The sequence below is a fragment of the Macrobrachium rosenbergii genome, chromosome 43, assembly GCF_040412425.1.
Source record: "Macrobrachium rosenbergii isolate ZJJX-2024 chromosome 43, ASM4041242v1, whole genome shotgun sequence".
Lineage (NCBI taxonomy): Eukaryota > Metazoa > Arthropoda > Malacostraca > Decapoda > Palaemonidae > Macrobrachium > Macrobrachium rosenbergii.
In genome coordinates, this window is record NC_089783.1 from 31,293,107 (window position 1) to 31,320,798 (window position 27,692).

General features: G+C 37.4%; 1 protein-coding gene across 2 annotated transcripts in view; it reads right to left on the reverse strand.

Annotated features, from left to right (window-relative positions):
- LOC136828745 (growth arrest-specific protein 1-like) overlaps positions 1–27,692 on the reverse strand; it is a 67,453-nt gene that overhangs the window by 27,776 nt on the left and 11,985 nt on the right. For both annotated transcript variants that reach the window (XM_067086951.1, XM_067086952.1), the window contains exons 2-4: positions 11,403–11,765; positions 9,853–10,049; positions 8,718–9,071 (exon numbers count right to left, since the gene is read on the reverse strand). In XM_067086951.1, the coding sequence (XP_066943052.1) occupies positions 8,750–9,071; positions 9,853–10,049; positions 11,403–11,765 (882 nt within the window). In that variant the 3' untranslated portion in view covers positions 8,718–8,749. The remainder of the gene's footprint in view (positions 1–8,717; positions 9,072–9,852; positions 10,050–11,402; positions 11,766–27,692) is intronic.

Consider the following 27,692-nt stretch of genomic DNA (forward strand, 5'->3'; position numbering starts at 1 on the left):
CTGCTAGTTCGCATTTTTTAAATGTTATTATTTTATTGTTTAATAGATGTAAAAATAAGACCTTTCTACTCTCTCTTTTCCACTTGCTTTATCACTTTCTTTTACGCTCCTCCATTATAAAATACTTTATTGAAGAGGTTTTCTTCTATTCCTGTTTTCAAAATACTGCATTCCATTCTTTAGCTTTCATGGCCTGCTTCGCTCTCTCTCTCTCTCTCTCTCTCTCTCTCTCTCTCTCTCTCTCTCTCTCTCTCTCTCTCTCTCTCTCTCATTGCCACTTCACTCATCCCCTCCTCGAGAATCTGTTAGTTTTTAATGCCTTGAGGGAGGAAAAATTTTCGAGCTTGTAAATATAACCAAAACAGGATGAATTTCATGTTAATGAAATCACGTTTATAAGCAGGGCGTCCTCATGACTTCACTGAGATAATGCTTCGGCTCTGGTGCATGTGCTTGTACGCGAGACATTTAGGCCTTTTAGCCGAAGTTATTTTGCTTGTAAGAATTACAATCGGTAAAAATTATGTTCCTTCAGATGGTATTTTTCCAGAGTTTTATTTGAGAAAAAAGTTCCAAAGCTACATTACAAAATCATTACATTACAGTATATGATACCGGCCTAAAATCTTTCTATTACACGTAGAACACCTCTCTCTCTCTCTCTCTCTCTCTCTCTCTCTCTCTCTCTCTCTCTCTCTCTCTCTCTCTCTCTCTCTCTCTCCACACACATACACACTTATAGAACATAAGTCTTTCAAAATTCGCTCTACTAATGAATGATGTGACCACCTGACGTGAGATATGCAAGCACAATTTGCAATTCCTGGCACAGTAATTACACGTGTTGGTGCCTTAAACGGGCTGCATATTTTGTTAATAACGCAACTTCTGCAGTGTCTTTCCTATAGAGTCTTTAACGACCGTGGTTGGAGCCAGGAAGCTATCAGTCAAGAGGCGTTTAACCGACACGCAAAATCATCATAGCTGTCACTCATCTAATGAAACGCTTGCTTATAATGAACCCAACGAGTGGTCCCGTTATAATCGAAATCCATCAAATCTGAAGTTGATTGAGGATAATTATATCTCGATTGCCATTGCTCAACCATCTTGGTCTTGGGCGATACAAATCAGCAAAGTATGACTATGGAATTCTCAAAGAGCTGTTGCATTTAATGATCTACTTTTTATATTACAGAAGCGAAGAGAGAGAGCGAAGAGAGAGAGAGAGAGAGAGAGAGAGAGAGAGAGAGAGAGAGAGAGAGCGAGCGAGTACGATTAGATCATGCATTTTTAGTGCCTTCTCAGACTTGCACACACCCTGCTACCTTATTTGCTCCATCTATTTTGTGATTCATGTCTTCCGTCATTTTAAAATCATCTGTAATGTTAACTCCCACACCTTTTTAATCGGCAGCTTCTTTTTTTCCTCATTCATTGTTCCATCTTCTCGATTTCCATTTACCCTTATATTTATTTCTTGGTCTTACTCGCTTTTCCTCTTAACTTTCTCCTTTACAAGTACTTTCAAATTCTTTCACTGCTTTCTGCAATATCTCTTTTATACCCAATATTTACCGTATCACCTTCAAACATAAGATATTCCAATCTCCATTTACGAATGATTTTCTTTTCCTAAGACTTTAGTTCTTCATCTGTTGTCCTTTACGTGACTTGCCGCGTCACACAGCCTATAAAGATATAAGCTAGACAAGGAGATATAAAAGAAACTTGTTTCAGGCTCATTTTTGCTCCAAACCAGGTACTCCCTACCTTCTATTTCGCAGTCTGAAATGAAGAGGTTGGATTCAGAATCAGGCTGACAATGTACAGGACAGTGTCAGCTGGACTCCTCTAGACACCAGAGGAGTTAGAAGGTGTAGAGGCTCTAGACCAACTTCGATGAGAACCATGAGATAGGAAGCTGGAGATAATTTGAGATTTGTGGAATTGAAAGCACTGCAATACGATGTTGTGGAATTTTCGCAGAGACCCTTTGCATTACACGGCGATAAAGTTGATAAAAATGAAATAAGGTTGACATATAGTGATTGGATGGGTGAAAAGTGAGACATAGTTATAGATACTGAAGTGGAAGGAGCATATGGGGTGTATAAATAATTCAAGCAGGGACTGCTTAATGCTGTAGGCGCCTAAAAACGAGGGACTGAATAGAGCACAGCTAAAAATATAGATTCGGGTGTTTTGAGGAGTTATTCTATAGTGGAAGACCAAGTGTCTTTAAAGACAGGAGTGAGGTGCAGAGTATGTAACAGGGTCGACATGCTGTTGATGAGCCTTCTGTGGACATATTCAGCCAAGAGTTTATCCTTATTTGGTAGGTAAAGGATGAACTTGATAGACACTGTTATTTAGTTTATCTTTGGAGCCACTCCAAATTAGAGGAAAAAGATTACTGATGAATATCATGATATATTCTAATATGCAGTTCTGTCTTTAGAAAAAGTATGAGAGTTAATTGGATTCTACAGTGTCTGCTACCATATGCACCAACTACATGAAAACATCTTAAATAGTTTCTCGTCAGCTGGTTTAAATCTGCAGTTTACTCTCAAGGACCTGATGAAGAAATAGTATGTCATCGCTTTCGTTGAAAGTTTTCATTTACTTCACCAGGTGGCACTGACGCTATCGCTCAAGTTAAGGCATCATCTCTTAGTTGATATTCGGGCATTATCATTGTTTTCCACTCACCCTAACCAGGCAATTTGGGGCAGACAGGCAATTCTGCTTCCACAGAATTTATCACCCCATCACTTCCTCCGTCATCTCTCTTATCATTCGCCACGCGAGTTGACAGATTGGGAAGTATTTTCAGATCGCCGTCAGGATCTCTTCTTGCCTCTCGAACTCTTATATTTCACGACCACCCTATCTCATCCACGCTCCCTGCAACCGCTATTTACGAGGCTCACACGGTGAAGAGGAGGGTGATGGGATCTTCATCTTCTGAATCAAACACGTGCGTTTCAACACATCATGCAATGACGGTTTCCTAACTTTCGACAGCTGATCAGCAGATGCTGCGAAATTCCTTTCTATTCATGGCGCTTGCTAGTTTCCTCTTTCTATGATTATCAATGTTTTGTTTTGTTCTAGTCGTGCTAAGATATTTGTTTATGTTCTGTTATTATCTCTCTCTCTCTCTCTCTTCTCTCTCTCTCAACGGCCTGGACATCTTAACGTGTGTTTTATACGAGTCAAATAATCCATTTATATTTAAGAGATTATTCTGTCTCCAAAATGGTTTTCTTCTATGGCTGAGCAAGATTCGTGCTCATAAGGACCCCAGCCTCTCTATAACCTTCTTTCCCTGATTTATAATAAAAAAGTTAGTCTTGGCTTTTAAGGGCACACCTACTGTATATATAGTGCATTCAGGTATCTTTCGAACAGCTGCCTAGATAACAGTGTGGATTTTAAAATAGCACAGAAAAACAGCAGTTCTTTTCATAAATTGTCAAAAGTACCTCCTCTCCAAAATATATGTGGCTGAAAGTGGGACAGCTCTAATCGCAGGCACAAACACACAACATTATATTCTGCATATACAGTACAAACTACTTACTTGGGCAGGCAACATGTACAGGCGTGTGTGTGTGTGTGTTGTGTGTATGTACATGCGCATTTAACGCCAAGCATGAAACCTTTTCCTCAAAACAGCTATCAGAATTTCTCAGCTCATCCTATTCACTGCTATGATTTATGCCAACTTTATGCAAACAATCTCAGCAAACTATCTTGCTCTATGGGTAAACTTACAGTCAACATGAACACAAGTAATTATGCTTCACTCTTTATAACGATCCGAGAGAGAGAGAGAGAGAGAGAGAGAGAGAGAGAGAGAGAGAGAGAGAGAGAGAGAGAGAGAGAAATATTATCTCCGCCAGATGGCACTCTGAGGATTTTTTTTCACGCCGATATACACGGGGCAGACAATGGGTGATATTAACTGCCGCTTTCAGAGCACAGGATTGTGTATTCTGCTTCCAAGGAAGAAAAACATTTTAAGCATCTGCAGGTGTGTAAAGATATCGCTTCATTTTCACTAAGACGACGCACATTACATTCTGCTCCGAGCAATATATTACCCGGCTTTTCTAGGTGGGAGGTCATTCCTATCTGGTACTTTTCCGCGTCTTCCCTCCCACAATTACTCTTCGTTGCTTTCCCAAGTCGTGCCGTTTTTCTTGCAGCCTTCCGGTTATTTATGCAAGCTCATAAGTCGCCATAGGTGGCTGAAGGAGAACAAAGTGATAAGGGAAAATAAATGAGACAAATTATTTAGAAATTTAAATAAGGAAAAAGTGCTTGGTTCTTCTCTTTCGAGATGGCGGCCTCGATAATTCGGGGACACCTTTGAACATCTGAATAGGAGGTTCTTTCTGGTTTCCCATCCCCCAGTGAAGTCCCTAGGCATTCCTTATATGTTATCTATATAGATCTAGAAAACGCTGATCTAAAGACCCAAAATAAGTATCATAAATTCGGTGAATCGTTTGATCTTATCTCCTAATTCGATTTAATAGTTTTCCACAGTGTATTTCTAGCAAAAATCGTAAGGAGGTGGCGTAGGTTTAAGGACAGACAATTTGCAATGCTTTCATACAATTGCACTGAATGCATGTGTAGATTAGTCCATAAGAGTAATAGCTTGCTATTCGTTGGGTGCATGCAACTGTGAAAGTAGGCACTGGCCATTTATGTACCTCTACACGTACTCCAAATACTTTAGTGAATCTGTGCGTACGTCTATTTATCATTAATCTCTTTTTTAAAAATCTCTCAGCATACACGGTATATCTTTCTTCTTTATCATTAACTATAACGAACGATACCGACGTTTATTTTTGAAAAATCACTCACTATCATCGCTTCCGTAGTTTCCTCTCTCGTAACTCAAGTTATATACCACTTATTTTCTTACTCGGACTAGTCTTCATCCCTGCGTTTTTATTTGTTGCCACGTGTGTACATGTCACTCGCTTTTTGTTCTCATTCCTCCTTTCTTCATAAACCTTCCTGTCATCTCCTATTTAAGAGTTTTTTATTTTCCTTTTTCCTTTTCCCCCTCATAATTTCGCATTTTTCTTCTAGTTCCTTATTGCCTCACATTGCTGATGATTTCGTCAGCTATATATTTTCTGAATCCCAACCCAATCTGGTTCTTTCTAGGAGGATCGTTTTATTTTAAACTTTTACTTTTTTTTTTTAATTAAGCTTCCACTATGTTAGCAAAGGCTCTTGCTCCTAGAGCTTTTCAGTTATCATTTGGGATTCTCTGAATCCTTAAACTTCAATTTTTGGAAAAGTTGGGGAAATAAAAGTGACCGCAGAGAATAAAAGGTTTAATGGCTCTTTCTAAGATGATTTTCTTAAAGACTAAGCTCTCTATATACGGTGTGGGGGGGGGGGGCGCAAAAGGCTATTGGGGTTATGGGGTTTATGGGGTGAGAGTAGGGGAAGGGGTGGATTTTTAGGGGAAGAAAGGGACGGGCACCGCAAACCTCAAAATAATCTTTAAATGGTTTTGTGATACACAAGGAAATTCCACTAACACGTTACCGCTGCCTTTTTTAGTCTATTATATATATTTTTTTTTTATTTTTGTTGAACTTTTTACTTCGTGTACCAACGGTAAGAAGCTGGTTTTGTATTAATCATAGTCACTCTTCCCATATCTCTCTCTCTCTCTCTCTCTCTCTCTCTCTCTCTCTCTCTCTCTCCTTTATTACACACTCCGTGATATTTATGGTATTTACAACTCTCCATCCATCCATAAGATTACTGAGAATCTCTAGACGACGAGGTTTATTTTGTTTATAGGTTCGCTGCGTCAACGCTTATTCGAAGACGTCAAACTTTTTCCCGACTTCTTCTTGATATATTATGTGGAGCGACGAGCCAAATCCACCGGGGTATCGTGAATTTGCCGCCAGAGCTTTTGAAAGAAACACGCCTAAAACTCAATTTCTTTCCGATGTTTTGATTTAGGATACAGTGTTGCTTTGTCGACTTTCGTTTGTTTTCTTTTTCTTTGGTGTTTACTCGATCGTTTTTTTATGACTTATATGTTCTCGTATTTTTCGTGATTTGGTGCGGGAAAGGAACGGTGATGGAAAATATCCTTGCCACTATATGCGAACTGGAATAACATAAATATTACTTTATAAATTATTTGGCCGAGAAGAAAACCTCGAATATTAAAAAATTTCCTCTTTCAACATAATAATCGATGAATGGAATTCGTTTCTTGACAGATTTTTATTCTTAAGCTGAATTATCAGTTCGCAGAACACATTTCCATTTTCTGGAAATAGAGTAAATTTTTCAATAAAGTATGTATACATCTTTAATCCTTATACCGCAGAGATGTGGATCAGTCTGTAAACTACTATAAAATGCTGAGCAGCATCACCTCAACTTTACTCCTGTCCTTAACAACTGTCTATATTTGCACCGTAATTATTTTGCTGATTTGTTCGTCGTTCTTACTGTTTATTATAAATTCATTCTTATTCTCTTTACTATGATTTCTTTCTCACGCGGAGGCCTTATCATTCTAGGAAACTAGCTTAACAGGTTCATGATCTAATGCATTGTAAGTAGGGCCCTACTGAAATAATAATAATAATAATAATAATAATAATAATAATAATAATTTCTTTGGTTTGTTATTTTTTTGGATTTCGATGAAGTCTATCTTCAAGCAATAATGTGCTTGAGTTAGTCACCTTTTCATACCAAAGTAATTGTCACTGAATGCGACTATGAATATGAAGAATTATATATCACAGGCATGAGACCAAATCTTTTCAATACACCCAACAGGTACGAGATCCAGAATTTTAAACATAAGCAACAAGTACGAGACCAAGAATTTCATAGAGGTACAAGACTAAGAACTTCGTATGGGTTCCCACAGATACATAATAATAATAATATTAATAATAATAATAATAATAATAATAGTAATCATGTCAATAACGATGTCGGGTGTATAAACGAAAGACATAACTGAAAGAGAAGAGGCGAGCAGTCCTTTTTGGGCAGAGTGAACGACGCCTAAAATGACTCCCATTCATCAACTCCCGGGCATGAAGGGACTCACCAAAATACCCTCTTTGCCTTCAAGAGGAAAGCGGGTGGCCCGGGTGGGAGGGGGTGGTAGATGGCTCTCGAGACATGGGTGATAATTGTGCAGGTAGAGGAGAAGATGTAGAGACGAGAAAGGCGGGATGAAGGAAGAGAGTCAGAATTGAGGAATCGGTGGAAAATTAACCATTTCAATTTACTTAGATACTTTTCCGTTACAAATGCTCATCGAATCAACGGCAACAAATGCAGCCCAAACAACGCGCGTGGATGAACCGTTATGATAAACAGGGAAGAAGATCTCTGAAAGAAACCAACTGCTATCTGTTCTCGAGCGACAGGATTTGTCAGCACATTCATTCTCTGTCTCTTTTTATACTCTCTCTCTATCTCAGGAAAAAAAATACTAAAAATCACAAACTTTAGGGGGATAATGGCATCATTAAGCACCTGCATAGGATACAATTTCACGTCTGAGGAGTTAGCAGCCAACTCATGCCGGTGTCTTTTAATGTGTACGCGAATTCCCTGCTTACCAGGTGTGTGCACCGTCATTACTGCTCCCATGACATAACTCTGACTGCAAAGGATGCCAGCCAAAGTTTATTTGTGGAAAAACAGTCAAATTCAGCCTCTGTCTTAGTAATGGTCCACTCAGCAAGCATCTATTAAAAGCGGCGAGGGTAAAGCTGCTGGCATTTGGATACTTTCAAGAGAGCAAATTTATGCAGCACGTTCTTCCCCGGCATGAGTGAGTCAGCTTAGTACCAACAAACATTCCTCTACCAGGGACATCATCCACCAACGCTTTTTAAATCCCGGAACTTTATTTTCTGTTAAGCCAATGTTGGGCCATCTTGTCTCTCATAAAGGGAAAAAGATGGACACTCCGGTGCACATATTTCGGATGGGAAAAAGATGTCCTGTATCGTTTAACCGAATAACTTTAAGGGAAGACATTAAAAAACGAAGGGAAAAAACTTCATGCTTACTGCTTTGGATTTTTCATCTCGTTCTGCTTGCGCTAGTTTAATACTTTCTTGACTGAAGATAGTCCGGTAATTATGATCCAAGGGACAAAATTATCAAGTGTATTGTTAAATTGCATTACATATACTGCGTTTTTATCCTAACACATTGTCACGTCCAGTAATATTATCAAGTTCATCACATCCAGACTGGTATTGCTTACCTTTTTAAAAGTTTTACCAGTTGTTCAGTGTAAAGGTGTCCTTTTTTTTTTAGTAGGTTTTAACGTCCCATACTAAAAGCCTGTATTACATCAACCTAAAATAAATACCATTTACAATGAATAAGAGAAACGCACTCGGAAGCACAGTTAATTGCTCTGGTCCTCATTCGACATACTCTTCATATTGTATCTATGTACTGAGACTGATTTGCCAACGTATATTTAAGAATTATAAAGGCCAAAGTTTTAGTAGGAGACCTTCCGTGTTCTTGCTAAACCTCGACAGACATAAAGACAAAATGGAATCCAATGTAAGGGACAGGGAGAAGAAATGCAACGATATTTATACTGGGCGCAAAGACGAAGGAACAAGCTAAACTACAGTGTATTGACTCAATAACAACCTCACCTGTTAGAATTAACTGGGACAGTCGCTCAGCATCATCTCAACCTGACGGCCGCCGATACAACAGCGCGGAAAACAACCATCACAACCAGACTGCTATGGGCGCCCAGGCCTCCTCCCGGCGCCGAATTTCTGTGGGTGGCCAACGAGACCGCCGAGGTATCTATTTCGTTCGTTTCTTCTTCTTCCTTCTCAAGTTCATTCTCGTCGTACTGATGGAAGCAGAGGCGAGCCATGTTCTTCTTGATGCCCACGCAGTCGAAGTCCTCCGTACCGTCACAAATACACGTCTCCAGCTTGGCTGCCTTCTCCTGTCGCTGCAGGATGGAGATGCTGTTGTTGCATTTGTAACCGCACCTGCGTTTCGGCAGAAAATGGGAAAGGTCAGTTGTATCCCGCGTCGCTTTTGACAACGCTTTGCTGTTGCCAGTGCTGAGTCAAAAGTGACTACAAGACAATATCATCGACGTTTTCCTTTATTGAATATTTTTTACGAACTCTCATACTAGAAAATCTTAATTTTGATACCTGCCAACACTGGCATCAAAGTTGGGTAGTAGAGTTCATTGATAATCGACACATTCTATTGGCGAAGCATTTTTTTTTTATTTAAAAAAGGAAGGGGAGAAAGAAGGAAAAAATAAGTTCTTCATAAGTTCAAAAATATCTGATGTTCGATATCAGAGCAATGGAAAAGTGTGATTAATCATTAATACGCTATTTCCTAGTGAACCATTCACTGAAAAGTTTATTCTGGATACTTTCTGAATCTTTCATTAGATTCAATAAGAGGGACCTTATAAGGTTTTTTACATCCCCAAACCTTTTTATCCTCTTTCACGTTCAGGCTTGTGACTCCCGAGTTGAGAAAAGAAAGTAAAAATTGACATGAAAACTAATTCCTATTTACTCAAGGATCAACTCAGTTAAAGTGTCGATGACTGAGGCTTGCTAATGCAATTTCAAAAGAAGATAAATTTGTCCCATGGGATAAAGAGTACTTTTTGGTGCTCCTGTCGAAGACAATTTCGTCCTCTGGGGAACAAAAAAATTGGTGATTTATCGAAAGGAGGATGTTTGAAAAAAGAAGTAAGGCATAAACCCAGAGTAACCAAACTTCACAGACCAATCAACTTACTCTTTCCCTATGAACATCTTCCTGCAGAAGCGGTCGTAATAGCTGATGGCTGTAGAGCACTGGGTGTCTGCCGAGCAGATCCAGTGGGCGACGCTGCAGGAGACGACGGAGGAATCCGAGTTGGCTACGACGACCTCATCTCGGCAGACTTCGACGCGAGATTTCGTCTCGCGGCAGTAGTTGTCGCTACATACACACTTCGGAAGGGAAGAAACAGAGGGAACCTTTGTAGAATTTCATTCCGAGGTCATGCATCAAGTCTTTAAAAATAACATAACCAAATAAAAATATGAGGAGTATCTGCTCAAGTGGAAAACAGAAAAAAGTGCTACAAAATAATAGCAAAATGACATTTACAGCTGAATGTTCAATTGTAAAAAATGAAGTACAATATCAGCATAAAAATCAACTATTGAGATTTTCAGGAATAGAAAACTAGTCTTTTCGATTTCTTGAACAAAATCGTCAAATTTCGATTATTAATATAAATATTTTTGTTCGTTAAAATGTAAACTTAAACACACAATCGTTAGTAACATATTTAAGAAGTTGTATTTTGTGTATAACTGCCAGGTAATCATCACTTATGGGTCATTTTAGTGCTAATTCGGAAAGCCTCTTGAAATAAAGCTTCTGCTGACGCCAGTTGTTTCAATAATCCAGTTAATATGTAACTGCTAAATTGCCAGTAATAAATATTTCACTAGCATTTGGCTGGGGAAATGATAGAATTTCCATTAATGAGTATCACAAAATAGCACTAAAACTCGTCCGCACCTAATCAACATGAAAAACACTCACGAAATACCACTAAAGCTCGTCTAAACCTAATGAACATGAAAAAAACTCATAAATGCCACCATGACTTGTCTTTGCCTAACTGACATGCAAAACACTCACAAAATACAACCAGAACTCGTACGTACTAATCGTCAAGAAAAACACTCACAAAATACTACTAAAACTCGTCTTCACACAATCAACATGAAAAACACTGGCAAGGTGCCACCAAAATTCATGTACACCTGTTACTGTGAAAGACGTTCAAAACAAAATACCACTAAAACTCCTCTGTCTGTGTCTAATCGTCATGAAAAAAACTCACAAAATACCACCATAACTCGTCCATTCACAAATTACCATGCAAAACACAAAATACCACAAAAACTCGCATATACCTAATCAGCATGAAAAACTCATAAAATACTACTAAAACTCGTCTTTACACGATCAACAAGAAAAACTCACAAAATACCACTAAAACTCGTCTATATGTAATCAGTATTAAAACACTCGCAAAACTCGTCAATACAAATAAAAAATCACTCGTAAAATAAAAATCCATCTGTATGTAATCACTATAAAAACACTCACAAAACTCCTCTACACAATTAAAAAATCCCTGACAAAATGCAAATAAAACTCGTCTATATGTAATCAATATGAAAAACATTCACAAAACACTAAGAAAACTCATCTACACCAAAAAAAATCACTCGCAAAATACCACAAAAATTCGCCTACACCAGATCAACCTGCGAAACACTCACGTCCATGAGCAAGTGGCCCTCTTCTGTGGACGTGAGAGCGATGAGCGAATTCTTGCAATACTCGTCACAGTAATCGATGTTTGCACTCATGAGGTCGGCACACCCAAGCATGTAATTCTGCAGCGCCATTCCGCAACCACTCCGTAACGCGCATTTGATCCTGGCCTCTTCACACGAGAGACTGGTGGTTGTCGACGACCTGTTGGTGTTTTGCGGACGTGCAGTGGTCGTCACGTTGGTGACGTCGTTGTAATAACGGGTAGGGTCGTCCCTGTTTATGTCCTGAGGGTGGCCGTTGGCAGGATACCCTAAACCGCCCACGACAGCCATCAGAATGGCTGTCCATGCTTGCCGCAACATGGCCTACGTGAAGAGAGAACGGAGACTTCAGCAAAATTTTTGATCCTCAAAATATTTTAGGATTATTGAAGTAATTGTGAACACTTCATATTAGTATACTGGAATGAGAGAGGTTCTTCTTCTTTCTTTAAAAGCTAAGAATAAAGGAAGAATTTGCCAAGATTTCGGTTAGCCAGTTTTTAAAAATAATTTTTAACATTAAAAACATGTCACCTACATTAATACTACTGAGTAATCAATCGGAACGTCTGTCTTTGTCTAACATGTAATAACTTTTTCTCACATACATATACACAATATAGTATCTGACACCGTAATTTTAAGCCAATTGAAAATATTTTCCAGCATCATTACTAATACAGTAAAAGACACTGTGCAGAGTTAAAGTATATATACTTTGTTTTTGTCAGGCTTGAGAATGGATCATTGCAGATGATGCTCGACGGAACTTTTAACGCCATTAAAATTAATAAAAACATATTTAGAGCTGTAAAACAATATAACAGTAATATTTTAGAGCAAAGTTAATATTTAGCTAGGGAGGCGACATACTTTGTCTCAGGTTCGCTTTTACACCAAACCAGTCTCTCTGTGGTCTGTGTTTCTAACGCATGCTTTGGTTTCATTATACAGACTTCTAGCTTTACCTCCTATGATAGGTACTCTCCAAAGCTGTATCTAGATTCATGAATGTCTCATTTATTCTCTTCGCTGTACTTTCAAACTACTCCTTATTAATTCCTATAAGTCTAATCCTTCGGGCCAGCCCTAGGAGAGCTGTTAATCAGCTCAGTGGTCTGGTAAAACTGAGGTATACTTTTTATCTTTCTTACCTTCTCAATAAAAATCCTATGATACACTACTTGGTTACACCCCTTAGCCACCACTATCATCTTTGCCATCTACAAAAGAACATTCAGCCTATTCCACCCTATCATTTTTTGGGGAAATATACCTTCATCCAAAAGTACCTTATACACACGGGTCAGCTAGTCACTTGCTCATAAAAAGATTCACTCTTCTATTTTTTTAAGGAAGCATGTAACCTGTTATCTTATAAACGTCCCAGAGCATATACAAGACCCACACTGTGAGTTATATTCAATTTTCTTAGTTTGCATTGAAAATTGATGATCCACTGGGAGATTTTCACAGCACGCAGATTGGCTATAGTGTAATTATTTTATTTTCCAGAGCCCTAAAAAAATCTAAACGTGATTGACGTCGTTCGTGTCTTGAGGTTCATTCACCATTTAGGGGCATACCTTCCCACCTAGGACTCCATAACATTCTGCTAGTCACGTCTGTCTCAGGACACTGTTCGTCCCAAGGTCTAAGTAGGTCTTAGACCTTGATTCTTCCTATAGTATTAATACAATGAAACTACGTATGGCAACAATGAATGAAAATTTTAGCTTCAAAGCAACGTTGTAAGATCATTGTAATTTTGCCCAGCTTAGCTAATATATATATATATATATATATATATATATATATATATATATATATATATATATATATATATATATATATATATATATATATATATGCCCCTTCGTATTTCCCATTTGAGGCAACGCCTACAGATCCCCGATAAAACAACGTAGTTTATTACTAGTCTTGGTTTGAAAGGCGAACACGCATTGAACTCCACACAAGATAATGAAGCAGCACCAGGTATCGAAGACCTTCAGCACCTTCAACTTGAGATTTCTTTCCTCAATTTCTGTATTTCCTTTGCTAATATAAAATGTGCCTTCTCGTTACTTCTGGGAAGGAATGAGATGTTGCGCAACGTTATGACCTGTCAAGTTTCATATATATTGAACGTATAAAAGTACTTTCATCATAAATATAGGAAAAATATATTCACAAAAATTATTCTAATCGGTTCACTTAAAATTCAATGCTTGGCAACACCGTAACTCGACGTTCCGAAGCCTCATAAATCTGATTCACTCTCATGTTCGAACCTCTCTCCACCTATTTTCATAGCGGCTATTGTGTGAACGAAAACTTCAGCCACATATTGAAACTGCCAAATACATTATACCTTCGAGGTAAGGGTTGCATTTCATCGCGCTCATCCTTTGGCCACGTAACCTCACCTATACATTTTTACAGGGCTCTCATTTTGCATCTTGTTTAGCAAGTTAATATTGATTAGCTTGGTTTGTTCGTTGGAATGTATGAAAATGAATTATAATTATCATACTAATGATCTAATCCACATAAGAATCTTATAATTCTGCATGAATGGGGCTAGTAATTTTATTATTTTATTTATCATTCAGTAAATATGCACATTTCATTAAGCACATGCTATGTAAATACATAGCATAAGTTACTTGACCGTAAAGAATTTCCTACGCGCATCTGACATTTAAATTCCTCTCCCCCTCCCCTTTTCTCTCTCTCCATATTCACAACCATCAAAATAAAAAAGAAAATAGATTAATATGTATCTACAGACTTGATACGCATCAACCAGGATTTAATTGTATGTAAGATGAGCTATGAAAGAAGTTAAGCATATGTTAAAAAAATTATTTCAGAAATTATCTTAACTGTTATCTTCTCTTTTTTGTTAATACCGTTGTTTGCCCCTATTAAGTTTTATTGTACTGTAAGTATGAATGAAATAAACAGAATAAATATTACATTTTAAACTGCATAGTACATTATAAATAAAAAACCAGTTAAGATAGTATTCGTTTTCACGATACAAGGGTATACCATTATTTTGAATAATAATTATACCTCAGTATACACACACACGCACACTATATATACAGTATATATGTGTGTATATATATATATATATATATATATATATATATATATATATATATATATATAAAAAATCATCGTTAAGCATTTTTACCAAAACAGGGGGTGGGTTCAGAGATAAAAACAAGGCAACGATCACTGCAACAATCACACTTTAAGTATTGAATTGTGAATGAGGGCCTTGTGCAGAAGAACTCCACAATATTAACCGCTTCATACACCTACATAGAAGCTTAATATGTTGAAGGTTAAATCCACGGAGTGTCGAGACAACCCCCCCTCCCGCACACACTGTGTCATACACTTCTACCTTGTATTCACTATTTCACTTCATGGATATTGATGTCCCTCCTTTCCACTAATTCCTCCGTCGAGCTCTTTAAAGATTTTCCTCTCCTCCCCCCGCCTGCAAGTGCTTCTGAATTGTGCACTCATCACCAAGCTATCATGATCCATTTTTTCCATATGATCATACCATATAAAAAAAATAAGTGATTTACCATTTCACATATGCTAGCGTTTTGACTATTCTCTGTACCTCCACATTATTGAATGCTGGTGTACCCATCTGTGGAGTTGTGTGTGTTCAGATTTATATAATTTCTATTTTTGTGAATGTTGTGTTCAACTTTTGTATCCTTCAGTTATGAATATATATGTTCAGCCTCATACCGTTTTGTACAAAAGTATAACTTTGGTCAACTTGGTATCAATGTGTGCGCGTGAATGCGTATGCTGTTGACGCGTGAATGTACGTGTTTAGCTTTGAAACCTATTGTGTTGATGTGGGAACGTGTACGAATAGTTCTGATTCCTTCTGAGATAATGTGAGTTTGTGTTAGTTCAGCTTTTGACAGAGTAAATTACCTGAAGCTTCACAAAAGAGGCACACCTCTATATTTAATTGTCATTTTATATTGCTGGTTCTCCACACAGCAGTTCTGTGTCAAATGGTGTAACGTGTTGTCATACACCTTCGGCTCCCTAAACGGGCTCCGGCAAGAGAGCATTCTCTCTCCATACCTGTTTAATACGTACACAGATGCCCTGAATGTCAAACTGAACTCAGTCTCAATCGGATGCGCCCTCAACGAAACAACAATAAACAACCTCTGTTACGCCGACGATGTGGTTCTGATTTCCCCATCAGTGCAAGGTCTCCGTCGACTAATCGACACTTGCCGCGGATATGCAGAGGAATTTGATATCCTATACAACGAAACCAAGACCCGGTGCCTGTCGCTGTTTCCTAGATCGCTTAAGCATATTGCAGAATCACAAATTTTCCTCGGAAATCATCGGGTGGAATTCGTGCATGAAGTTCCGTACTTGGGCCACATTATCACGGACGACCTGGAACAGAGGCGTCGTAAACTGTGTGAAACTGGCAACATGATTGCAAGGAGGTTTGTCTTCTGTCACCGAGACACGAAACTGCTGCTCTTCCGCTCCTACTGCTACAGTATATATGGGTGTTCCCTTTGGACGAACTATACCCGAAAGACATGAGACGTATCAGTGTAGTTCACAGTGACATTCTGAGACGCCTCACAAACACTCCTCGTTACCACTCCGCCAAGCAGATGTTCATAGAAAACCGCCTGGATAATTTAAAAATCATTGTGATGCGAACAGTGTCCATTCTGGTCACCCGACTTAGAGACAGCAGCAATTCGCTCATACAAAGCATCCTAAGCAGTGAGGCAAGAAGAAGATCTAAATTGTGGGAAAGACGGGAAATGAGACGTCTATCCTTAAATGACTTAATCTCTACTTTTGCAATTATGAAGTGTCATCTGCAGAATCTATTATTATTATTATTATTATTATTATTATTATTATTATTATTATTATTATTATTATTATTTCTACGTTTATTACAATTATTAGTATTTTCTGTTTTTATTATTACTGCGATTATCTTTATAGAGTTTTGCTATTTTCAATTTTCGTGTTTAATCTTCTGGACCTGACTTAAGGTCCCTAACTGGAACTCAGTTGTATGCAGTCTGTTTTTGATTGTTATCCTTTCCAATATTTTTACTACTTACCATTATTATAATTTAATATTTTTGCCACTACTTCAGCAACTGTGTGGTTATTGCCAATTATCATTCTTATCATTTTATCACCTGTATCTAGATTGTATGTATTGTACTGTATCCACTATATATATCCTATGTACATGGCCCCGAGCCGAAATAAAAATATTATTATTTTTGCGGGCAAGATTGTGGACGTCTCCAGACTGCTTCTGAGCATGAAAGTATGCATATGTAGTTGAGTATATATGCTCAGATTCGCCTTCTTTTGGTATGTATGTGTATGTTAAACTTCCTATCCTTTTGTGTATATCGATACTTGAATATTCAGGTGAGGCCGATTTTTGTAAGTGTTCATGTACGCGCTGAACTTTTGATTTTCATGAGAGGATGGAACTATGCACGTTCGACCAGGTGCATTTTAAAATCCACCGGTGTGACTATAAAATGTTTCGCTTTATGTCTGTTTATGCACAAGTAATAACATGTATTGCGTTCGGGACTACGTAACGTATGTCAACAGGTTTGTATATGTTTGTGTGCGCATATGTATGCGTTCAGCTGTACCCCGCTTCGTGTCAACTTTGTATTCTTGTGTGAGGGTGTATGTGTGTGGGTTCGACTATTCTCCCGCGTGCAGGTGTGCGTGACCTGTGTTCCTTCCTTCCATTAATTCAAATCAGTCTTGTCGCCGCTGATAGAATTATCACTCCAGATATCATGAATAATGGGACGTCTCTTCAGGCTTGTCTTTAACAACATCCCGGTAGATTGATTACCCGACCTTTTGGAGGAAAATTTAGTATGCGACGATGGCTCTGAACTCTGAGGTTTTAACTTTGGTTGGACCTTTATTTTGGGGGGTGGGGGTGGCGCGCCTGTTCCCTTTGCTTTTCACTTCACTTAGTCGGTTATACTATTTAGACAACACTACATGAAATGGTTATTATGAAAATAATATTGGACGAACCTTGTCCATCAAAATGATAAAACAAATAAATCAATATAATTATCAAAAATAAAGGCAACAAACAAACCGATTACCTCCTTTCAAAATTTATATACATTCCCTTTAAGTTACTTATTTGGAATCTGTCAGCCGCCATTTTGTCCCATCCAACGGCATTTATCAACCAGATAACAGAATTTATCTGATTTACACCATCTTTCACTTTCTTCTTTTTTTTTCATTTAAGGAAACCCGTTCGCGAGAAATTTGGACCGTGCGACCAGGCTACATAGGAGCTATTGATCCAACATCCCAAATCATGTTTGCGATAACATATCCAAAGTTAAAAGCCAATCAATACGGAGATGCTAATCGGCTTTGACAAATGCTTCTATACTGCATGAAACTCCAAGGCTTCAGCATCACTGAAGTGCTAAACAGATTTACGATTTTACTACAAATGGATACGACCTCTCTCTCTCTCTCTCTCTCTCTCTCTCTCTCTCTCTCTCTCTCTCTCTCTCTCTCTCTCTCTCAAAATATTCGTTCCTAATCGAAAACAACAAAGAAATATGTGGAGACAGTTTGAGCCCAGTATCAAAGGAAAGAACTTACAGCCGACGTTATTTTACTGCCACGTACAATATACTTTTGGAATTTTCTTTTCCAACTGACTACTTTTACAATCTTCCTACCTTACCAAACCCTTCCATGACCCTACCAATGTGTTGTCAGTCACAACGTACCCACCGTTTCTCATTTTGATACCCCCGGCCTTAGCCCAAGCACATATGTTTTCGGTGGTCATACTTTCATAATAAGATAGGTTTTAGCACCCCCAACCCCCTCTAGTTCTCTCTTTTTGGATTGCAAGCAGTGACAGTGGCCAGGTGACCTGACCCCTCCATTCCAAAATCGCCTGAGCACGTATAATTTTTTTAAGCGATATTTTGTTCCTTTATTATCTATTTGCGATTTTTTCACTCCGCACTTAAATGGTAACTTAACACATTATTAACACATTATGTTATATATCAGAAGAATGATTTTTTATACAATATTCCAGCATACGTCATACAGTCCTTTCTTCAACAATGACCTTGCTGAAATGTTGACGTTTTTACTTACATCTCGAGAAAATTGTTTTTACGCGAAAGAGAATATATTTGCAGGATAATTCAGAGAGAGAGAGAATTTTTTGTTCTTATAACTTGCTCAGTTTCTTTTGCGTAAATTATTTTTTTATATATTATCAGAAATATCTAGTGAAGTAATGTTGAAACATCTACGGAATGATGTTGAGTGTGGGGGTGGAATACCTCTTACGGACTTTCCTTACTGGTTTCAATCGTTACTGGCAAAGTGGTTATTGAAAGCAATGATATCAGATATGCCTTTGGAACTGAACGTGAGAGAGCCTGATCGAATTAGAATTGCGCCATGAATTGGACGCGACGAAATGACCACTGGCATCTTGGCACATCCTGCAGGATATCCTGGAACCTGTGTAATCGTCACTTTGGAGTCAAGGCACAGGTTGGTTAGTGGAGCTGAAATGCAACTTGGTATGTGGTTTCTAATTTAATAGAACTAAGCCCTTGAATTTGTTGAAGCGTATTATTCCACAGTGTTCGTTCCCACCCACAGTGTCTGTTTCTCCATTACAGTGCTTGGAGTTTAGCCGAGTGAAGAAGTTAATGAAAGTCTTCTTTTGTGTGTGTGTGTATGTATGTATGTATGTATGTATGTATGTATGTATGTGTAAACACTAGTATTTCCATACGGCTAAAGGATAGGGAGACCATTTTGCTAAATAATGGTCAATGCAACGTCACTAATGGTCTACGCACGGCATTGATTTCTTAATATGATTTAATCTATAAGTTGCTTCTACTTGGGCGATGGGAAGCTACGACCTCAGGGTCTGTCTTTGACCTGGTGGCCTGTTCGGAATTCTGGTCACTCGCATCTGCGACTAATTAGAGGTTTAAAGATGCCATTGCAGTTGATACACGTGTTATTTGTATTGTATAAGGTATGGATAACTTTACAGCGTGGTTTAGAGTCTAGGTGGTCAGCATTTGAACGTGTGAATATTAAGCAACTGATCATTCTTTTAAACAAATTTCTTTAGATATACTATTTCATCTCGTATTTCGTTCAGTCTCCAGACAATGAAAGCCGTCACCAACATTATTGATTTGGGAACTAAAGGAATAGTCTTACAGCAAAGTAGGCACCCATAATACGCGTTGTCATTTAGTATAAACAAGGACAGTAACAACGAAACGAACAAGAAACAACCACAGAAGAATGTCAACAGGTGCACCAACCTCCCAGCTGGGTAGGAGGATGGGGGAGGTTTTAGAGCAAATGATATTCGACCCTCCTTGTCTCGTGATCTCTCCTTCATCACAGTCAAAATAATGGCAGAGGCCCATGAATAAGACCTCAGCGCTGGGGTGTCATTGCGGACCAGCTCATCTGGAAGGCCGACCTTCTTGGTCCATTTTATCTTTCCCCTGATAAAACGAATGTTCTTTGCTATAAATTTATTGGAGAGCTCGTATCTAAAGAGAAAGGTAACTTATCTTCAATTCTCCAGAGACTACGAAGAGAGAGAGAGAGAGAGAGAGAGAGAGAGAGAGAGAGAGAGAGAGAGAGAGAGAGAGGGTACCTGGTAACCAAGAGCAATTCATCAAACGAGGTGACATTTCCCGCGCCCGCGTAATTCAAAAAAACCTGTCAGCGTTTGCCTTCATCTGTCTAGATTAAGAGGTGGGCGTAAAATTAACCTTCTACTTTTTTCTTACTGTAAGGTGTGGAATGTTAATCCGGTTCCCGGCGTTACAATGGTCACCTGGACAGGGACTGAGAAGCAGCGACCCCATTTCAAAAGGGAGAAAATCTGAATTCCAGCAAATACGTACAAGGGTACTTGCTTAACCTTACAAACAGTGGAAAGACAGAATCTCAAGACTTATTTAAAACATTTAACAAGTACATCCGTTCAGGTTAACGGAGGCAGTTATCAAAAGTAGGAAAATAAAAAAGTTAGTTATTGATAAGAAAATTACTAATAAATTTTCTTCCCTGAACTATATGAAAGTTCCCTGAACTATATGAAAGTTCCCTGAACTATTTTATAGTTTACAGGAAACTCAACGTCTTTTCAAGATAGGTACTTTTAACCTTTCAAGTGACATACCTAAATACAACCCCAAAAAATGAAAAATCATGATCAGATTTACTCTACTTTGCTGACGTAGACCGTTGACAGAACTACTCAAACTTCATTAAATTCCATTAGTATATTTCGCAACCACTTACTAAATTCAGTTTATCTTGTAACTTGCGATTTCTTGAAGGTTACATCTCAGCAGGTAAGCAAGCTTTCTCTCAGACGGTTCAAATAAATGTCAAATGGCTTGACCACACTCTTTATAGAAAGTATCACCGTTCCCCTTGACTCCCACAAATGGCAGTAATAAAAGCAAATGCAAATTCACCTGGGTCTTGCAAAGCATCACATGTTAAAGAGCTTAGCAGTCTGTGCTACTATACATGTCATAAAATGACACTACCTTCTTTCCTCAATATACATATAATATATATATTATATATATATATAAAAGCTAAAATCTACTTCGCATATCGGCCTCTCTATAATCAACTTTCCTAAGAGTCAGGATTTTTAGCCACAAAAAATTAACATCTGTTTCAGATAATCTTGGTATACAACTGTGGCTGAACTCAATGTTGTAATTCTGGAGCATTAGTTTGGTTTACCTAGAGAGCAGAAGGCCAAAATAGTTTTTACATTTTATCAATTTTTCTTATTAATGGCCCCCAACCCCAACCCTTCTCTCTCGCTTCATACTGATTGAGAATGACATTCGATATGTACCTTTTCATAGATGTATGTATATACATGTATGCGTGTGTGTGTGTGTGTATATATATACATATTTATATATCTAATATATATATATATATATATATATATATATATATATATATATATATATATATATATATATATATATATATATCTGTTCATTCATAATTTAATGATTTTTATTAAATTACAACCCCGCCTGGGTAAATGGTTGAAACAGACAGAAATAATCTTTCGAATACATGTATGAATCACTTACAACATGGTAAACGTCCATTAAAGACAGTAAAAATAACAAGATTCTATTAACATAGAGTCCGTGTTACAAGAATTTCGATTATCCTAACTACTAACTATCTACAATATGGATTTTACATATACCACATGAACACTACGTAGTTTACTCAACGTTCATTAGTGTCATGTAACACGTACCACTCCCGTAATAATATTTAGTTATTAAGAGATTGGTATAACAATATAAATAAACTATTGAACGCTTACCATAAGTTATATACGTATATTTTTTTTTTAACTCTGTACAGCACAACTGTCACTACGCTGCTTGTTAGGCGAGTCAAGTTAAGCAAAATCCCAACAGATCAGTAAACAGATCTTGAAAGAAAAACATGAAAATGCGTTGCATATAAGCTTTACTTACACTTCATGTTAAAAAAAAATCATGGATTCTTACATCATAAAAATATTAAGTGCGTTTTGCGAAGAAAAATCCCTCCAACTGTCAAACTGCGATCCAGCGCTAATTAGTCTAGTTCCATTAACCTATCATGATGCAGGAAAACACATCTCTAATTAAAAAGAACTAAAAGAAACAGACAAAAAATTTTGTATTACAGGATACATAGATTGTGCCAAGTACATTTAAAACTATCATTACCATTTTAAGTACCCGTCTGGTGTTAACGAAGACTCCAGTGAAAGTGAATTATGATGGAACAGGTGAAATTTACATCTGGTAATCAAGGCCTTGCTGGTGCTATGTATACCAATTTGTTTCCGTATGCATGCGCACACACACACACATTCATACATAATTTTAAACATATAATAATACATAATATATATATATATATATATATATATATATATATATATATATATATATATATATATATATATATATATATATATATAGTGTGTGTGTGTGTGTGTATGTATATCACTCCTGCCATAATCATCGTTCACGTTACCCTTTATTCACCTTTGACTAAATTCAAGGAATGTCTTCTCTTATCAACCAACGCTCTTGGCAAGGAAATTCTCATTACGCTCGCTGTCAATTATTTTCAGAAATTCATTAAGACGAGTTCTAGGTTCAAAGAATAATTTTCCTTAGCTTCCTCGTTTTGGAGCACTTTCAGAGGTTGTAACAGATTATTTTTCATACAAAAAAAATTGTCAGTTTTCTCACTTTTTTTTGTTACTTATTCATTAAATGATGGACAATAATAAAAGAAAAAACTCGCAGAGATTTAATTGAAGTTTCGTTGTATTTCCCAGAGTTCCATCCGACGCAATAATATGAACGCAGTGTAATTCATCAACAAAGTCAAAACAAATTTCCGTTATGATATTCAAGTTTCTGCTAAGAAATGTCCATCTCCCACCTGATCCCCATTACATCAAGAACAGGGCAAAAGACTCTATCCTGTCTACTCCCCTCCATAAACGCCACCATCACAACATTCTCCAGTTTCACCTCCACTAATGTGAATGGTTCTGATCTGTTTTATGTAGCGGTACAGTCAGAGTAGACCTCTCACCTCTCGCTAGCACCTCACCATTACCCCTCCCCTTCCTCTTCCCTTCGACCAACCTCCTCCATCTTGTCTCTCCCTCCTTCTAAGTCCAACACGACGCTGTAGGAGACGCCACGTGAATCCTGTACCCGATAGGATACTGGCGCCCTTATAGAGTGAACTCTGCTTCTCGAATTTCTAGGTCTTGAATATCACACGGTACTCCACTACTGAGCTTTGACATGCGGGTCCATATATCCCGATGCCAACATCAAATGGCTCTCGTATGTGTGCGTGCATGTGCGTATATATATATATATATATATATATATATATATATATATATATATATATATATATATATATATATATATATATATATATGTGTGTGTGTGTGTGTGTGTGTGTGTGTAGAGAGAGAGAGAGATAAACAGGCGTAGATGCCTAAAATTAAGATCGACTCGATCACTACAAGAATTGAAACATTTGTCGGCGCATGTGATTCTGGGAAACGAAGGAAGGATAGAATTCCACATTCTGAAAGTAATTGATATCTACAATGGTTAACCGATTCTTCAAGTTCCACATCAATATCTTTAGGATTACGAAGCTACCTCACATATATAAACCTACAACCGAATATTTCTTATGAGCTCGAAAATCTGTTTCTGTGACAAATACAAATGTACATTTATATAGTAGTAGTAGTAACAGAAATGTAATGATGATACTAAAATAATAATGGCGACGATAATGATGTTTATACGGTGGCTGGAAGTGGTTTATATATAAATAATGCGTAAAAAATTGACGGAGTTCTTTCTTTCAAGCACAACTGTCGGAATACCAGTTAAAGGCTTGCTGAAACACAAAGACATTCAGGCAAGTGAGCAAATGACTGTTGTAAAATATGATGGTCTTTAATTAAAATAAAATGGTTATTAAAGGGATGAGAATACTGATGTAAACATTATTGTAAATAAGTAAGAAGAAAGTTGCAAACAGTTCCAAATTATGTTTAGAAGATTCCGATAAATTTTTAAAATGAAATGTGAGAATCATCATCACAGTTCATCCCCAATTATAAGCCAAGGATTTACCCTGTGGAACATGAAATATTACTAGGGCAGGTCTCGACAGGATGTCATTTGCTAATGCTTGAAGTTTCCACCGGAGAGTCTTGCAAAGTTACTTGGACTTTCAACTTCGCAAACCCATTCTGCAAATCTGATTCTGTTCCCATGGTAAAATCCACAAAACAAGAAACGAACAAGATGTTTTTTATTAAGCGCTTTCGAAGGCCTGAGTGACAATTTTCTCGACTCTTGGTAATGAATTAATTTTTGACAAGTCAGTTTCCTCTCATATCATTTTATTTTCGCGAATTTAATACTCAGGTCATTGTTACTCAAGTTAAATAATATTTTTGGATTTTCTAGCTCATAATTAGGAAACTAAGTTGCGTATGCCGATAAACCCGTTTCATTACGAGATGTGATGAGAAAGCTATTTTCATTTTGATGGAAAATTAATCCTCTCTTTTTCTTACGTTTACCTCCTTTACCTGATAAGAAAATTTACCCAATTTACTTAAGGAAAAATTTTGAGGTTACTCCTTACGTTATCTCCACACTCTTCCTTGGCTTGACTACTTGAATTCAGTTAATTTATTAGCGCTTGCTCAATTTCTAAAATTCGGCAGTCGACGTAAAGTTCTAAATCTAAGGTAGTAAATGCCTAAGCCCTAAAGCGTCATAATTTGTGGACATTCTTTGGGATACTTGAGTTTGCTTTTCTCTTTAACTGGTTATTCCAGTCTTTCCTTTACACCATGACTGACAACCACAAAACAACCAATTTTACCAATTTTAAAGACAGTCTTTTCACTTGGTCTTATTGAGGTTGAAAACCTGAGAGAAACAATGCCTTGCTTAAAGGGGTCTTTCGTTGTGGATTTTAATTTGTCAGCATAGACACACTCAACAGCAATAATTGACTGTGAAGATCACAGCACCGACATTCTCTAGTTGGTACAGGTCTTTTACCTAAGAATAATAATGTTTGCACTGGATGGTATGATTCATGGGCCCATTATCCTGTTTCCCCTCGTCTTGCTTAGTCACCCAACATGATCCTATCTGGAACTGGTGAAGCCAGGGGAATTAATGATTTATATTATGCTACTCAAGACAATGTCATTGAAGGACCACTGGAGCGGTTAACCTTGAAAGACATATGTAGTGGAGATTTGTTAGCATTAGGGCTGGATTTAATTCATTTACATAAACCGCTCAGCAAAAAACATGTTGCCTTTTGCCCTCTGAGTTCTGATGCAGCTGGCAAACTCCTCACCTAAACGGCTTGAGGAAAGCTTTGTAATTAGGAGACTGCTACTGATCTTAGGAATGAAAAATTTAGGGAGGATGCAGTTGTAGATGAGACATCTACTCTTCATGTCTATCACTATCAGGCAGACATATTTTTGTCTTTAGTTCATATGACACGCTATTGCAGTCGGATGTATTACCCAGACTTCGTTCTCAGTGCTATTTTATTTCTAAGCGTCTACAGTTTTTCACGGCCTTTTAAGGTGGTGATGAAATTTCGGAAGGCAGTGACGATGGGAGTAATCTTTGTCGCTGATATCAGAATCCAGAGCGTTGCTCAGCACTTAATACTTGGAGTAAAAAATGAAGACAAAACTTGGACGCTGAAATCACGTGGTCTTGGACTAGCACATTTTCGAGCAACGAGCTCACAAAAACTTCAAGTTATACCATAGCAATACCACAAAAAACTCAAGTGGCCTCAGAATATATTTCACATAGTAGGTCATACCACAAGCAACTCAGACGCTCTCAGACATTATTTCATAATATATTTCATAAAGTACACCATTCTGTACATGGCTCAAACTTTCTCGAGCCAGCCACAGGAAATGATTTGCACACCATTAACTGTGCCAGGGGTGATGTTCAGAGAATGTCTCAAACCTACGACTTCAGGCAAACAATTATAACCTTATCCTGCGATAGTTACATCAGTGGGGGTGAGAGTTACATGATGCTCGAATATTACCACCATTACTTTGACTATTCCTCATGTGTACCCAGTCATGCAATCACATTATTGTTGAACTGATGGCGATACCAGCCGTCCTTGGAAGTACAGTACTACAGGGAATATGCATATCGGAACTAATATGCCTAAATGCTGTAAACTTGTTAATTAAGTTGATATTATGCTAACACAAGAACTCCTTATAGCACAATCTCTAACTGAGTGTATTCCATACCTGTCAGTGTTATGGTTTTTAACTGTCGAATGGTCAGAGATGCTGTATCACTGACTTAGTGTGAGAACACCAGTTAATGCAGCAAAACAGTACTTGCATGTGATCATTATTTACTTCTGTTCCTATGTTGCTAACTTGATACATTCTACAGAATTTAGATGGTCATGATACATTCGTCTACCGACAAGGTGTCATAATTATTTATAAACAATACCTGAGCTAATGTAATAGCAAACTCTTGTGATGTTCGCTAACATGGTAATTTGGTAATATTTTGTCTTCAAACGAACTTCAAATTCATTGCAATTGACCCTTAAAATTATTATTTGACATGTGTGGTTTACGGATCCTAATTTATAAAGGAATTAGAGTGTGTACGCTTTTTATAAATATTTAATGGAAACATTTTTCTTATGTGGCTTTTGATTTGTATAGATGTTTCATGAAAAGCTGTTTTTTTAAAGAAATGTTTGAGTTGTATATATGCTTTATGAAAAATTTATTTTAATAAGTTTCATTTGTATATTTTATGAAAAACATTGTTTAATGAAGAGTTTTATTAGGTTTTGTTCCTTGAGCAAGCTAATATTTATTTTCATCGTCGATAACCATTCCTTTGATTCAGTGAATTTAAACGGTAAAAAGTTCTTTTACGCAGCCGAAAGATGGATAAAAATGAATTGCTTTTTGCTTTTTTGTCTGAGATCAAGTTTCTCAAATAATAAAGAAAAATAATGGCGGCCATCTTGTTTTATGCAAATTAGGGGTCTAACGACCAGACATTTATTTAAGCAACTTGCACATTTGAAATCAGCGGCTGAAAATACCCGAGATGTTTGTATTTGAAGTATTTCTCAATGCGGGTAAAATTTTTAAATCTGAAAAATATTAAGCAATACAATGAAATATCCACAGTTGTATGCAAATTTTAAGTCTTACGGAAATCTGTTTTGTATTAAGCAAATCTAATACAACATCGAAAAATGTTAAACAGTGACACCTATTCTTATTCGACCTTTGAAAATAGAAGCTGATAACCTTTGGAAAGTTTGAAAACGCTGAAAATTACAGTTCAGAACGAGTAAGTAATTAACATTCAAAGAACAGTCTCACGTCATCTTTCAACAGAACAGACATTATGGAAAGAACAGAACATAACTTAATATGATACACCTTGCGAACACATCATCATGGAT